The 14,416-nt window shown below is 41.7% G+C and overlaps 1 protein-coding gene across 1 annotated transcript; it reads left to right on the top strand.

The window, feature by feature from the left end:
* Nucleotides 1-1,014: 1,014 nt before the first annotated feature.
* Nucleotides 1,015-2,028, top strand: LOC136153843 (casein kinase I-like). The gene has a single exon (XM_065915960.1). The coding sequence runs from the start codon at nucleotides 1,015-1,017 to the stop codon at nucleotides 2,026-2,028; it is 1,014 nt and encodes a 337-aa protein (XP_065772032.1).
* The last annotated feature ends 12,388 nt before the right edge of the window (nucleotides 2,029-14,416 follow it).

Below are 14,416 nucleotides of genomic sequence, written 5' to 3'. Positions count from 1 at the left end.
TTGGACCCTGTAGAGAGGTGCCTGCGCCAGGATGTGACACTGGAGACCTACAGCCAACTGTGCGCAATGGGTGAGTAAGCACAGCTGCCCTCTGCACCTTCCAGGGGCCTCAGAGAGGCTGCTTGCAGTCTCAGCAGCTGAAGGCTCTGGGGCATCTGAAGTGTGTAATGGTGCCATCTTTGATTTGCCCGAGATACTTCAGTCCTTTTACACTTCTTTTGATTATTACTCTATTCCCAGGGAAATGGGATTACTTTCCTGAAGAGCAAATAGGAGCGTGGGTGAAAGGCCCTGAAACCCAATTTAGTGGACCCAATCCTGTATCGTGTCCTGTTCACAGGGAACCAAGGTCCCAAACCAGAGGTCATCTTCAAGCTGGAGCAAGGAGACGGTGCATGGACATGGGAGGAGGAAAGCCCACATCACGGCTGCTCAGATGTGTGACCTGAGTAGCTGGGGGACGTGGAGTAGATCTGTTTTTCTAGGACGGGCCGATGCCTTTGAAAGGCTCTGAAGATAATCTGTCTTGAAGGTTCTAAGAGCGCCCGTGATTCCTTTCCCAGAGTTCTCCGCGCCTGGAACTCGGGGCACTTTGTGTTGGCTGCAGCCGTTATAACAAGATGGCAGCGCCGGCGGAGTGACCACGGGTGCCTCCTGGCGGCAGCCGGCGGCACTGGTGGTAGTGGTATCGACGCCATAACTTCACGGCTCCCCTTTACCAGCCCCCGAAGTCTCCGCGGAAGCGAGGCCTCGGCCGCCGCCATAAGCCAGAGGCTCAGCCGGCTAACGGTGAGAACCCCCTCAACGGTTGGTGGGCTGGTGAAAAGAAACCAGACAGTAGCGGTGGTCAGGGTCCCCTTGGCGGATTCTGGGCCCTGTAACGCTGAGAAACAGCCAGCGTTCCCTGTTTCCTGCCTGCCTTCACGGCCTTGCTCTGTGGACGAGCCCGAGGGGCGTCCGTCGTCCCCTTAGAGGTGTCGGAGCTTAACCCCAACCCCATCTTTGTCTCTCAGGATGGCGAGCAGCAGCGGATCCAAGGCCGATTCCGTTGTCGGAGGGAGATATAAACTGGTTCGGGAGATCGGGTGTGGCTCCTTCGGGGACGTTTACTTGGCGATAGACCTCACCAACCAGGAGGAAGTGGCAGTGAAACTAGAGTCACAGGATGCGAGGCATCACCGGTTGGTATATGAGAAGGAGCTCTATAATGTTCTTCAAGGTGGGGTTGGCATCCCCCAGATACGGTGGTCTGGTCAGGATGCGGACTCTAATGTGCTAGTCATGGATCTTCTGGGACCCAGCCTTGAAGACCTCTTCAATTCCTGTTCGAGAAGGTTCTCGATGAAAACTATACTTATGTTAGCTGATCAGATGATCAGTAGACTCGAATATGTGCACACACAGAATCTGATACACAGAGACCTTAAACCAGAAAACTTCCTAATGGGTGCTGGGCAGCAGTGGAAGCAGTTATTCCTTATCGATTTTGGTTTGGCCAAGAAGTACAGAGACCCCAGGACGGGGCATCACATACCCTACAGAAAGGGTAAAAGTCTCACTGGCACACCTCTCTATGCTAGCATCCGTGCACATCTTGGTATTGAACAGAGTCGCCGAGATGACATGGAATCATTAGGATATGTTTTGATGTATTTTAATAGAGCCAGCCTGCCATGGCAAGGACTAAAGGCTGCAACGATGAAGCAAAGATGTGAAAAGATTAGCGAAATGAAGATGGCGACACCTGTTGATGTTTTATGTAATGGATTTCCTGTAGAATTTGCCATGTACTTTAAGCATTGTCGTGGGCTGTCCTTTGAGGAAGCCCCGGATTACACATACCTGAGGCAGCTATTCCGCATTCTTTTCAGGACCCTGAATTACGAACATGACTATGCATTTGATTGGATAGTGCTAAAGCAGAAAGCAGAACAGCAGGCTGCCTCTACAAGTGGGCAGTGTCAGTCAGCCCAAACCCCTACAGGCAATCAGACTGACAAAACCAAAAGTGAAGTGAAAGGTTCATAAGCAGGAATCAAGGAACAGAAGACAGAGAACAGGAGACTCGAGCAGCAAATTCATTTCCCTCTAAACTGGCTCTGGTCAGCAGAGATGGTCTCCTCTAGGCTGAAGGCTCTGTCATTAGTGAAACATGGTGTCCAGTTTTCTATTTCACTTTTTCAAGTGGAAAAGTTCACTAAATGCTTGACACATACAAAATTGGTGGGAAAATTGTGCCTATGCCAATTTTAATTAAATTCTTTTATTTTGAACTATACTGCTTTGAGAGATCTCATTTCAGAAGAATAACCTGTACAGTTGCTATGGTTGTTAACGCATTCTGAAGGTTTATCCATCCCTGGGGTTTGCAGGTTGTTCACTTACAACATTCTTAACATGGTTGACTTCTTGTTTGCAAGCCAGCTGATATGGTCGTAATCAAGATTCCAAGTTTGGGCATATGAACGACTCTGCTTGCTTACTTGAGCTGGAAATAACAGCCTCTGAAGTGAAGACTTAAGAAAAACTTAGTGACTATTCGATTATCCTTAGGACTTGTCGTTAACTCTATAATGTTCTTGGTATTTAAAAAACGCGTGTTTGTCACAGAATTTTAGTTAACATCTTAAACTGAACGTGTATATATGTTGCTTACATAAACGTGTCACTGTAAACATCAACATGACCTGGGATTTGTTTTTATTTTGAAATGGAAGCTTTTTGGTTTACAGATTCATTAAAAACTGTGAACTGTTTCTTTAAAAACAAAAAACAAGCTCTAAACTTTAAGTGCTTGGACAGGGTTAACAGAAGCCCCTTTGATACTTAAATGCCATCTCCCAGTATGACCCTTGCCAACATCCACTGTCTTCTTTGCCTGGCTTTCTGGCAGGAGAGCTATCTGCCCTTCCCCCATCCCTGTAGCCTGGATCAAGGTGCTACCGTCTCAAGCACCTTGCTTTCTTAGTTATTTTTTTCCTTCCCTAATATTTTGTGCTTCTTCTGTCCTGCCTGCCCCTCCCCCGCGATAGATTTTGTCCTTATGCAATGGGAATCCATATATCTGCTTCCTTGCAAAACCACCAATTCCTGCTCTTGCTCCTGCCAATCCCTTTCCATTTCCTCTCCAGCTTCTCACCTGTCATCTAGAACCAGTTTCATTTCATTTCACACATGTCAAGAGTGACATCAGATTCTATACTCTTGCTCACCACCCTATGTCTCATCCTCAGTTGCTAACTTCCTGGTGTTTGTGCTTCAGTTTCTCTTATAATCAGCTACTTTGAATGTTAATTGTCTTTGTTATCCATGTGGGATTCCATTCTTCGAGGTGCTTGTTCTTATTGTTCTATCTATTTGTAACTGTAGAGATTTTGTGTTTTCCTTGTTGATGAATACCTTGTTTTCTTTTAACAAACTTTTTTCCTTCCGTTTCCTCTAACTGAAGGGCCCTGTCTACTGTCCTCTGCTCTTCCCTTCCTTAAGGGAATCTTCCATCCATTCTGAACACGTTTTATTTTCCTATTCTACTGACTCATATAGTGATCCCTTCAGTCCTTGCATTACGACTGTACCCTAATACCAGAGTTTACCTGTGTAGAGTGACATTTCTCAGAGCTGTGCAGTTCCTTCATTCTCAATGTATTATTAACTAAAATCATCGTTGCCCAAATCAGATATTTTTCTCCAATATTCTTCACCCTGCAATTCCTCCTTGTTTCCTCTTTTTTAAATTATTTAAATGCCCCCCGCTTTTTAAGTTTCATCTATGTCACCACAGAGCAAGTCCGTATTTTATCCTGGATGATTCTGTTCCTAATGGGATTAACTGATTCCATTTTTTAACAAGTTCATTTTAGGTGTTCATTACCTAAACCATGACATTTGTCTTGTACTAGCCTTGTGAAATGAAATTGCTGTTGCTCCCAGTTATGTAGTACATGATAATGAAACTTTCCTCTTAATGACAACAGGCCCGTTGTTTCCAACAGAAACTAATCTTCCAACACTCATGTTTAACTCCAGTTTTCTTAATGCTTCCTACATAGGAAATTTCTGTGTCTAGGCTATTGATTATTTAGGGCTCTATTTAGATACAGGCTTCACCTGTTCCGTAAAATTGGGCCCTTAATCTCTCCAGTATCTAATATTCTTTTCCTTTTCTCACCCCCACCATCCCATAGAAACTCAGAACAAATAAAAACTTTTCCCCCCTTTATTTTAATTTTTAATTGAAAACGTTTGGAGAGATGATCCATTCACAAAGATTGAAATTCAGAAAGTGTGAAAGAGTACACAGTAAAAAAATCTCATTCTCACATCTACTCCCCAATTCTCTTCCCTGGGAACTGCCAATGTTAATCATTTTTTACTTTCTTTCCAGACGTATTTCTTTACAAGTAATGCTTTTAGATTGTCTGGTATATGATAATTTTCCATCCTATATCTATGAAAAATCTTTAGGAATAGAAAAATAATATTTTATTCTTAAATTTTCTAGTGGAAACATGGAGAAACCAGGTCAAGTACTGACATTAATAGTTTTGTGTAGATGTTTCAGTGGGTTTTTTTTTTAAGTGTTTCAAAGAGAGTTCAAAGAATCAGATTGTTAGTAGGAAGGGGTGAAATGACTTGAGAACAGAACAGAAATTCAGCCTTGTTCATTTATCACTCTAGTGAAGCAGACAACTCTCACTCAAAAAGCATCAAGGTGGGCAGCATAGTGTCTTCTTTCAAAATTCAGAGAAAATTACGTCTCCCTAAAGTTGTGGTGAGACTGGACTAATTTTCAGAGCATAGTGCTCTTAACTGATCTATGAATCACATATATATTTTGAACTGGCACAACAGAGCAGAAAGAGCCAAACTGATGGAAGAAGTGTATGTGAATAATTATTGGATTGGGGAATATGCTGGATTTTTTTTTTGAGGACATGTTCATGACTAGCAGAATGCAAACTCACATCCATAGCTATGGTTCCAGACTGATGACTCTATTTATGTGCTGATAAGGAAGTCTGTGGGCTCAGAAATGTTAAAGATAAATATTTCCAGCACAGGCATTAACTTTTTACATTGCATAGTGGTAGCTCTAACTAAATATTATTGGCTGTAGTGAATTTTGTACACATATACTAAATGAAGTAGAAAGTTGGAAGAAGTTCTCAATCCATGCCTATGAATCAGGATGCTTAAGACCTATAGAATAAATGAAATGAGGCTTGTGGATATACAGAGCATAGCATAGGAGTGAAAGAATAGTGAAGTCTGGCAGAGATAAGGCAAAGTTCTAGATTTCACTATTCTAGCTTAACCAAAAGAAGAAAACAAACTGGATTTCATGATCTAATGAGGCTCAGTATTTTAAAATTTGGCATAATGGGATAATAGCATAGCTTATTCGTTCTAGTTAGTATTATAAACCTATTGTATTTCATCTTCTGTACAAAGCATCAGTGATTTCCCCTTCCAGCTGAGTTGGCACTTAGAGTAAAGATGAGCTACTGGAGGAACTAAATGGGTACCAGATCGTCTATGTAAGTGGAGACATGCTGTCTTGTTTTAATCTCTCCTGCATATGACCCATGCCATCTTGGGAAAATTATACACCTGTTCTGGGCTTTAGTTTCCCTTTTAAAAATAGGTGTAACAGTATCTAGCACATATGGTTTCTGGGAGAATTTAATGAGTTTGTATGTATGTGCATACTTCTGTGTCACTTAGAACAGTGTGGCATGCCCTAAAAGCTATTTAAGTACATAGCATGTAGTAAGAACCATACCAGTGTTTTCTGTCATCGTCATCGTCATCGTCATCTCATCATCTGGTTTGCCTGTGTCCAACCTGGATCAGTTGCATGTAACTCCTCTATATTTGGCTAACTGTTTTAAATGTGAATTTTGCCTCCTCTTTCTCCTTTTAAGAGAGAAACATGGGATTGAAATCATACACTAGATAACTACTGTAAAAGCTTCATTTCACAATGAGAAACTGGATGAATTCAAGAGGAATTATTCATTGTTTCTTTTAATTAAAATGATTACTCTTTTTAAATAAAACATTGTGACAATGTGATGACCAGATAAACATAAGGAAAACCAAAAGAGACCTTTGTGTCATGTTGCTTTCATCAGTAAGAACACATTGAATAAGTATAGAGATTGTGAACATAGGTACACTGGAAAAATAACTTACAGGATCCCATAGTTAGTTCATAAGAACAACCCCTTAAAAGTGATTCATTTGGGAATGGTTTGAAGTAGACTTTAAACTTACAAGGTCTGATATAAGTAACAGGGAAACCTTGAGAAGATGATTGGTTGTAGTCAAATTCTACTTATTCCTTTTTCTATACCACGTCAATTCTCATCTAAATGAGAAATTCTGTGAACCTAATCAGTGTGCGAAAGCCCTCAGCCAGAAACAAGAACAAATTGCTCATTGAAAATTTCATACTGGGAAGGTAGCCTATGTATGCAGTGAATGTGAAAAGGTCTTCACTCAGAAGCCACACCTCTTTGTCCATCCGATTAGTCGTTCTGTGGAAAAACCCTATGAATGCAATGAATGTGGTGAAACTTTCATTCATCAGTCAGTAGTGAGGTTGCATCAGGGAATTCATTCAGGAGAGAAACCCTGCATATGCACCGGATGTATGCAGGCTTTTATCCCAAAGACCCACTTGGTTGCACATCAAAAATTCTTAGTGGAGAGAAGCCATATGAATGCAGTGACTGTGGGACATCTCTGCCTTCCAAGTCAAATGCACGAGCATAGAAAAACTCACACAGGGAAAAAACCCATACCTGTACAAGATGTGGGAAGGTCTTCACCAAAAGATCAAACCTCCTTATATACCAAAAGACTCGGACTGGACAAAGATCTTACTGAATGTGGAAGGGCCTTCACTTACAAGTCAGTCTTGGTGACACATCAGAAAATTCATATCTGTGAAAAATCTTATGAATGCAGTGACTTTAGTAAAATCTTTACGCAGAAGTCACACCTCACTGTACACCTGAATGTTCATACTGGAGGGAAACCTTCTGTATGGACTGAATGAGAAACATCCTGAACTCCCTCATGACCACTCTAGTAACACCTCCCCACTCTTCTCTAATGCTGCCTTACCTTTGGTACTTTATGAACCTTCCTGACTTCCCCATTCCTGCAGTGGTATATCTCAGAAGGGGACTGTTCCATCCTGAATTATCACCCTCTCCCGTAATTGTATCTCTTAGTAGATAATTTCTCTCTTGCTCCCATGCCATATACTGCGGGCACCACTGTGGCACTGTAAATATCCCAGAACTCTATATATCTCAGATCAAAACACTCTCCTATCCTACTCCAGGAATCTTTCTGGACCAGGGATCAAACCTGTGTCCCCTGTGTTGGCAAGTGGATTCTTATCCACTGTGCAACCATCGAAGTCCTTAATGAGTTTTAATCCTAGTAGTATAAAACATAGCATGCCTATTACTAAATACCTAACATAAAATCACATTTTGTAGACGACCATATAATGAACATTTCCGCTGTTCACTGTGTTCATGCAGTAATAGTCATTCTTTACTAAAAATGAGGACCACATAGACAGATGAATGGATAGAAAAGATGTGATATATACGCTTCCCGGGTGGCGCTAGTGGTATAGAAGCCCCTGGAGTAGGCAGTGGCAACCTAGTCCGGTACTCTTGCCTGGAGAATCCCCATGGACAGAGAAGTCTGGCCTGCTACAGTCCATGGGGTCGCAAACAGTTGGACATGACTGAAGCGACTGAGTATACTCAGCCATCAAAAAAGAATGAGATAATTCCATTTGCAGCAACGTGGATGGACCTAGAGTTTATTATACTAAATGAAATAGAGGAGGACAACTAGCACATGCTGTCACTTATATGTGGGGTCTAGAACATGAGAGTCCCTTGCACTGCAAGGAGATCCAAACAGTCCATCTTAAAGGAAATCAGTCCTGAATATTCAAGGAAGGACTGATGCTGAAGCTGAAACTCCGGTAATTTGGCCACCAACTGCGAAGAGCTGACTCATTTGAAAAGACCCTAATGCTGGGAAAGATCGAGTGAGGGCAGGAGGAGAAGCGGACGACAGAGGATGAGATGGTTGGATAGCATCACAGACTCGATGGACATAAATTTGAGTAAACTCCAGGAGTTGGTGATGGACAGGGAGGCCTGGCATGCTGCAGTCCACGGGGTCGAAAAGAGTCAGACATGACTGAGTGACTGAATTGAACTGAAGTGAGAACATGACACAAACAAACAATTTCTACATAATAGAAACAGACTCACAGAGAGACATAGAGGACAGTCTTGTCTTAGGCAAGGGAGAGGGATGGATTGGGAATTTGGGATTAGCAAATACAAACTAGTATATATCCAATGAACTACCAACAAGGTCCTACTTCATAGCACAGGGAACACTGTTCAGTATCCTGTGACAAACTACAATGGGAAAGAATACTTTAAAAATGGCATACAGCAGAAATTAGCACAATACTGTATTAATAAGTCAACTATACTTCAATAAAAATATTGATAAATATGAATCAATTTATCAATCAAAATATTGATCAATATTGATAAAAATGAGGACTAAGTTAAGCCCTCTTAAGTCCTCCAGCTAGTTTGAGAACCACTAGCAACACCTTTCCCAGGCAGTAGAGTACCAGATGTTATGCTGGGAACTGAGTAGGGAGAACTATATCATACACACACACACTTGGCCCTGTAGCAACCCTGAAATGTGAAAAGCAAATACAGGTATAGGTAGGAAAGGTAAATTCTCCATAGGGGTGGGGGGCAGTTTACCAGTGTTGGAGAAGCTTAAATTGGATGACAAGGAATGTAATGAAAAGTGCGAAAGTGTAGAAGTTTAAAAAACAAATGATGTCAAAGAAGGGTATATGTGACATTCAGGGAAGCAAAATGAATTAAAAATCTGAGGGCAAATGCCAGATTCCATCATAGAAAAAGTAAGCATTGTTTCCTTGATCTAATGGATCACCATGGAGGGATTATATATGCAGGGAAGATATATGAACTAAGTTTTGTACCTTTGAAGAATTATACTCACTGGTGCAATTGTATTTTATATTTCATCATAACATATTTTAAATGGAGATTTCTAAAAACAACATTAAAAGAGGAGCTGACCATAAACTGAGTCCTTGCACAGAATTTTAATTCCAGATTGAAAATGGCATATTCTAAGACCAATTTTTAAGCATTTAAAAAAATTTTCCAGTTTTAGGCAGGAGTGGCTGAGAGATTAAAAATTATATATACTTAAAGTGTACAATGGTGGTGTTTTGATATAAATATAGTTTTTTCAGTTTGACCTACCTAAGGCCCAAGTAGTGTCAAAAGTTCCAGAGGAAACTTCCAATGCAGGATGGTTTGCACCTATATGAAATGAAATCGTCAGTGAGGTGTGCACATGAAGAATCGTATCCACTGAGTTCTGCTTTGGCCCTATGTCCTCAGCACTTTTGGCTGGTCCTAAGCCAGCGGTTCTCAAACTTGAACAGGTATCAGAATCACCTAGAGGGTGCGTCAGCACACATATTGCTAAACCTCATACCCAAAAGTCTGGTGTAGGACCTGAGAATTTGTGTTTCTGCCAATCTCTCAAATGATGCTGCCTCTGCTAATCCAAGGAACATACTGTGAGAACCATTATAAAAAAGACGGCTTTTTGTGTCAAGCCCTACTATAATACAGTTATGACAACACTCTGTCTTTTTCATTAGGCCGACCCCTTGTCCAGTTTACACCTGTTATTCGGTATGACCATTATTACTACTATTAATGGCTGCAATGCACAGCTTGCGAGATCTTAGTTCCCTGATCAGAAATTGAACCCGGATCCTCAGCAGTGAGACCACAGAGTCCTAACTACTGGACCTCCAGGAAGGAAGTCCCCCAGCATAATGGTTAATGGTGCCTCCTTCCCATTCTAAAGTGTCCTGATTTAGATGATAAAGTATAAGGTTAACACATCTACACTCCATAGGGAGATCAAACATGTTTTTGAAATTCAATTAGCATAAAACATTGACCTTGGAAGAATTGGCATATTTTCTACCTGTGACCAATGCAAATCTTACAAATGACTGTGTATCTTTTCCAGCTACAGGTAAGAAAGAAACTTATAGCTCAATTTTAATTACTCTGCAGGACTATCAGGCACAAATGTCTACAGTCAAAATAGATGCTGGTGCTGACTTTGTTCATTCTCTCTATATCTCCTCTGACCTAAATTTATAGAGTCATACCTGGACATTTTGCTTCAGGGATTCTTAAAGGCCCCCTAATGACACTGGAAAAGCAATGGGTGCAAAAGAAACAAATACATGAATTATTGATAACTCATTAAAAACTTGGTTACTTCCTGCTTTTATTGGGAAGGGGCTTGGGTCTGTGAAGTCAGGAGCGTCGTAGAGATCAGACCCACCAGCCTGGAAACACCCACACTTCAGCTGGGGGTCGCATCCTGTGGGAGACCCAAGGAGCACCACATTTCTATGGCCACAAGCTGTGTATCTGTAACTGATATGATTGTGTGACACTTAGAAAAGGCAGGTTTCTCTCTGGGACCAAGTGTACTACTATCCGCTCCTAAGTTGTTAGGTATCTGTCCTTACACCCTGATCCACGACTTCAATTTCTATAAAACAGTCATGTATATGCACACATTTTAAATGTGGAAATGTCGCGACAGTGGTGTTAATTGTCAAAACCAAAACTATCCTTCATACATGTTTACTAGCAGTATCTTGGTATAAAAATTATGCTACATGCAAAAACTCAATATTAAGAAACGGTTAAACTTGTACACAAAAATATTTGCTGACAGAGAAATATTTAAATTACAGGAAAGAGGAAAAAAAGGTAAACAATTCTAGTTTCCATTTAAAGTGTGTGCATACATTAAAAACTCATGAGCTGAAACACTGAAGCCCATACCCAGAAAAAAATGCCTGAAAGCATAAACATCAGCATGTTAGTAGAATTGATAGTTAGGAGGTAATAGAGTTAGTTCAATTCAGTTCAGTCAGTTCAGTCGTTCAGTCATGTCCGACTCCTTGTCACCCCATGGACTGCAACATGCCAGGACCCCTTGTCCATCACCAACTCCTGGAGTTGACTCAAACTCGCGTCCATGAGTCGATGATGCCATCCAACCATCTCATCTTCTGTCGTCCCCTTCTCCTCCCACCTTCAACCTTTCCCAGCATCAGGGTCTTTTCAAATGAGTCAGTTCTTCCCATCAGGTGGCCAAAGTGTTGGAGTTTCAGCTTCAGCATCAGTCCTTCTAATGAACGTTCAGGACTGATTTCTTTTAGGATAGACTGGTTGGGTCTCCTTGCTACCAAGGGACTCTCAAGAGTCTTCTCCAACACCACAGTTCAGAAGCATCAATTCTTTGGCCCTCAGCTTTTTTATAGTCCCAACTCTCACATCCATACGTGACTACTGGAAAAACCATAGCTTTGACTAGACGGACCTTTCTTGGCAAAGTTATGTCTCTGCTTTTTAATACGCTGTCTAGGTTGCTCATAACTTTTCTTCCGAGGAGCAAGCGTCTTTTAATTTCATGGCTGTAGCCACCATCTGCAGTGATTTTGGAGCCCAAATAAAGTCTGCCACTGTTTCCACTGTTTCCCCATCTATTTGCCATGAAGTGGAAACGGTGGCTGACTTTATTTTTCCTGATGTATGGATGTGAGACTTGGACTACAGAGAAAGCTGAGCGCCGAAGAATTGATGCTTTTGAACCGTGTTGTTGGAGAAGACTCTTGAGAGTCCCTTGGACTGCAAGGAGATCCAACCAGTCCATCCGAAAGGAGATCAGTCCTGGGTGTTCATTGGAGGGACTGATGTTGAAGCTGAAACCCCAATACTTTGGCCATCTGATGTGGAGAGCTGATTCATTTGAGAAGACCGTGATGCTGGGAAAGATTGAGTGAGGGCAGGAGGAGAAGGGGATGACAGAGGGCGAGATGGTTGGATGGCATCATCGACACAATGGAGATGGGTTTGGGTGGACTCCGGGAGTTGGGGATGGAGAGGGAGGCCTGGCGTGCTGTGGTTCATGGGGTCACAAAGAGTCAGACACGACTGAGCGACTGAACTGAACTGAACTGATGGGACCAGATGCCATGATCTTAGTTTTCCGAATGTTGAATTTTAGGCCAAAGTTTTTTCACTGTCCTCTTTCACTTTCATCAAGAGGCTCTTTAATTCTTCTTCGCTTTCTGCCATAAGGGTGGTGCCATCTGTATATCTGAGTTTATTGATGTTTCTCCTGGAAATCTTGATTCCAGTTTGTGCTTCATTCTCATGATGAATCTTCATTCCAGCATTTCTCACGATGTACTCTGCATATAAGTTAAATAAGCAGGGTGACAATATACAGCCCTGACATACTCCTTTTCCTATTTGGAACCAGTCTGTTGTTCCATGTCCAGTTCTAACTGTTGCTTCCTGACCTGCATACAGATTTCTCAGGAGGCAGGTCAGGTGTTCTGGTATTCCCATCCCTTGGAGAATTTTCCTCAGTTTGTTTTGATCCACACAGTGAAAGGCTTTGGCATAATCAATAAAGCAGAATTAGGTGTTTCTCTGGAACTCTCTTGCTTTTTTGATGATCCAGAAGATGTTGGCAATGTGATCTCTGGTTCGTCTGCCTTGTCTAAATCCAGCTTGAACGTCTGGAACTTCACGGTTGAAGCCTGGCTTGGAGAATTTTTAGCATAACTTTTCTAGCATGTGGAATGAGTGCAATTGTGCGGTAGTTTGACCATTCTTTGGCATTGCTTTTCTTTGGAATGAAAACTGATCTTTTCCAGTCCTGTGGGGACTGCTGAGTTTTCCCAGTGTGCTGGGATATTGAGTGCAGCACTTTCACAGCATCATCTTTCGGGATTTGAAATAGCTCAACTGGAATTCCATCACCTCCATCAGCTTTGTTCATAGCGATGCTTCCTAAGGCCCACTTGCCTTCGCATCCCAGGATGTCTGGCTCTAGGTGAGTGATCACACCATCGTGGTTATCTGGGTCATGAAGATCTTTTTTGTATAGTTCTTCTGTGTATTCTTGCCACCTCTTCTTAATACCTTCTTCTTCTGTTCGGTCCATACCATTTCTGTCCTTTATTGTGCCCATCTTTGCATGAAATATTCCCTTGGTAGCTCTAATTTTCTTGAAGGGATCTCTCGTCTTTTCCATTCTGTTGTTTTCCTCTATTTCTTTACATTGATCACTGAGGAAGGCTTTCTTATCTCTCCTTGCTATTCTTTGGAATTCTGCATTCAAATGGGTACATCTTTCCTTATCTCCTTTGCCTTTAGCTTCCCTTCTTTTCTCAGCTATTTGTAATGCCTCCTCAGGCTACCATTTTGCCTTTTTGCATTTCTTTTACTTGGGGATGGTCTTGATCAGTGCCTCCTGGACAGTGTCACGAACCTCCGTCCATAGTTCTTCAGTCACTCTGTCTATCAGATTTAATCCTTTGAAGCTATTTGTCACTTTCACTGTATAATCATAGGGGATTTGATTTAGGTCAAACCTGAATAGTCTAGTGGTTTTCCCTACTTTCTTCAATTTAAGTCTGAATTTGGCAATAAGGAGTTCATGATCTGAGCCACAGTCAGCTACAGGTCTTGTTTTTGCTGACTGTATAGAGCTTCTCCATCTTTGGCTGCAAAGAATATAATCGATCTGATTTCAATATTGACCATGTGGTGAGGTCCATGTGCAGAGTCTTCTCTTGTGTTGCTGGAGGAAGGTGCTTGCTATGACCAATGCGTTCTCTTGGCCAAACTCTATTAGCCTTTACCCTGCTTCATTCTGTACTCCAAGGCCAAATTTGCCTGTTACTCCAGGTATCACTTGACTTCCTACTTTTGCATTCGAGTCCCCTATAATGAAAAGGACGTCTTTTGGTGGTGTTCGGTCTAGAGTGAGAGGTCATTTTAAGTTTCTTCTTTCTCCTTAGAGCAGAGAACTTTACACTAAGTTGCAAATGTTACACTCTCTGTTACAAATATACTTTTTAATATATTCATATAAATAAACATTTTATATATTTATATACTTATATGATTCTATATAAAAATATAAAACACATTTAACTACTCCATATCCATTTAGTAAACAATACTAGCGTAATGCAGTTTTGTAATATATACTCTCTCACTGAGCTGAGCCCGTGACAATCGCCTGTGCCTGGCGTTGAGCAGACTCAGGACCATCAACAGAGGGAGCTGTGGGGCAGGGGCAGTCTCCCTCGTCTTCCTCTGTCTACAGAATTTCAAGGGGAACTTTTAGCGGGAAAGCTGGTCTTGGCTGGAGTGTGGGGAGGGTGGAGGACACAGTCAAGAGACCTGGC

Source organism: Muntiacus reevesi, chromosome X (genome assembly GCF_963930625.1).
Source record: "Muntiacus reevesi chromosome X, mMunRee1.1, whole genome shotgun sequence".
Lineage (NCBI taxonomy): Eukaryota > Metazoa > Chordata > Mammalia > Artiodactyla > Cervidae > Muntiacus > Muntiacus reevesi.
Note: the sequence above shows the minus strand (reverse complement) of the source record. Positions and strands in the feature narration are given on the sequence as shown.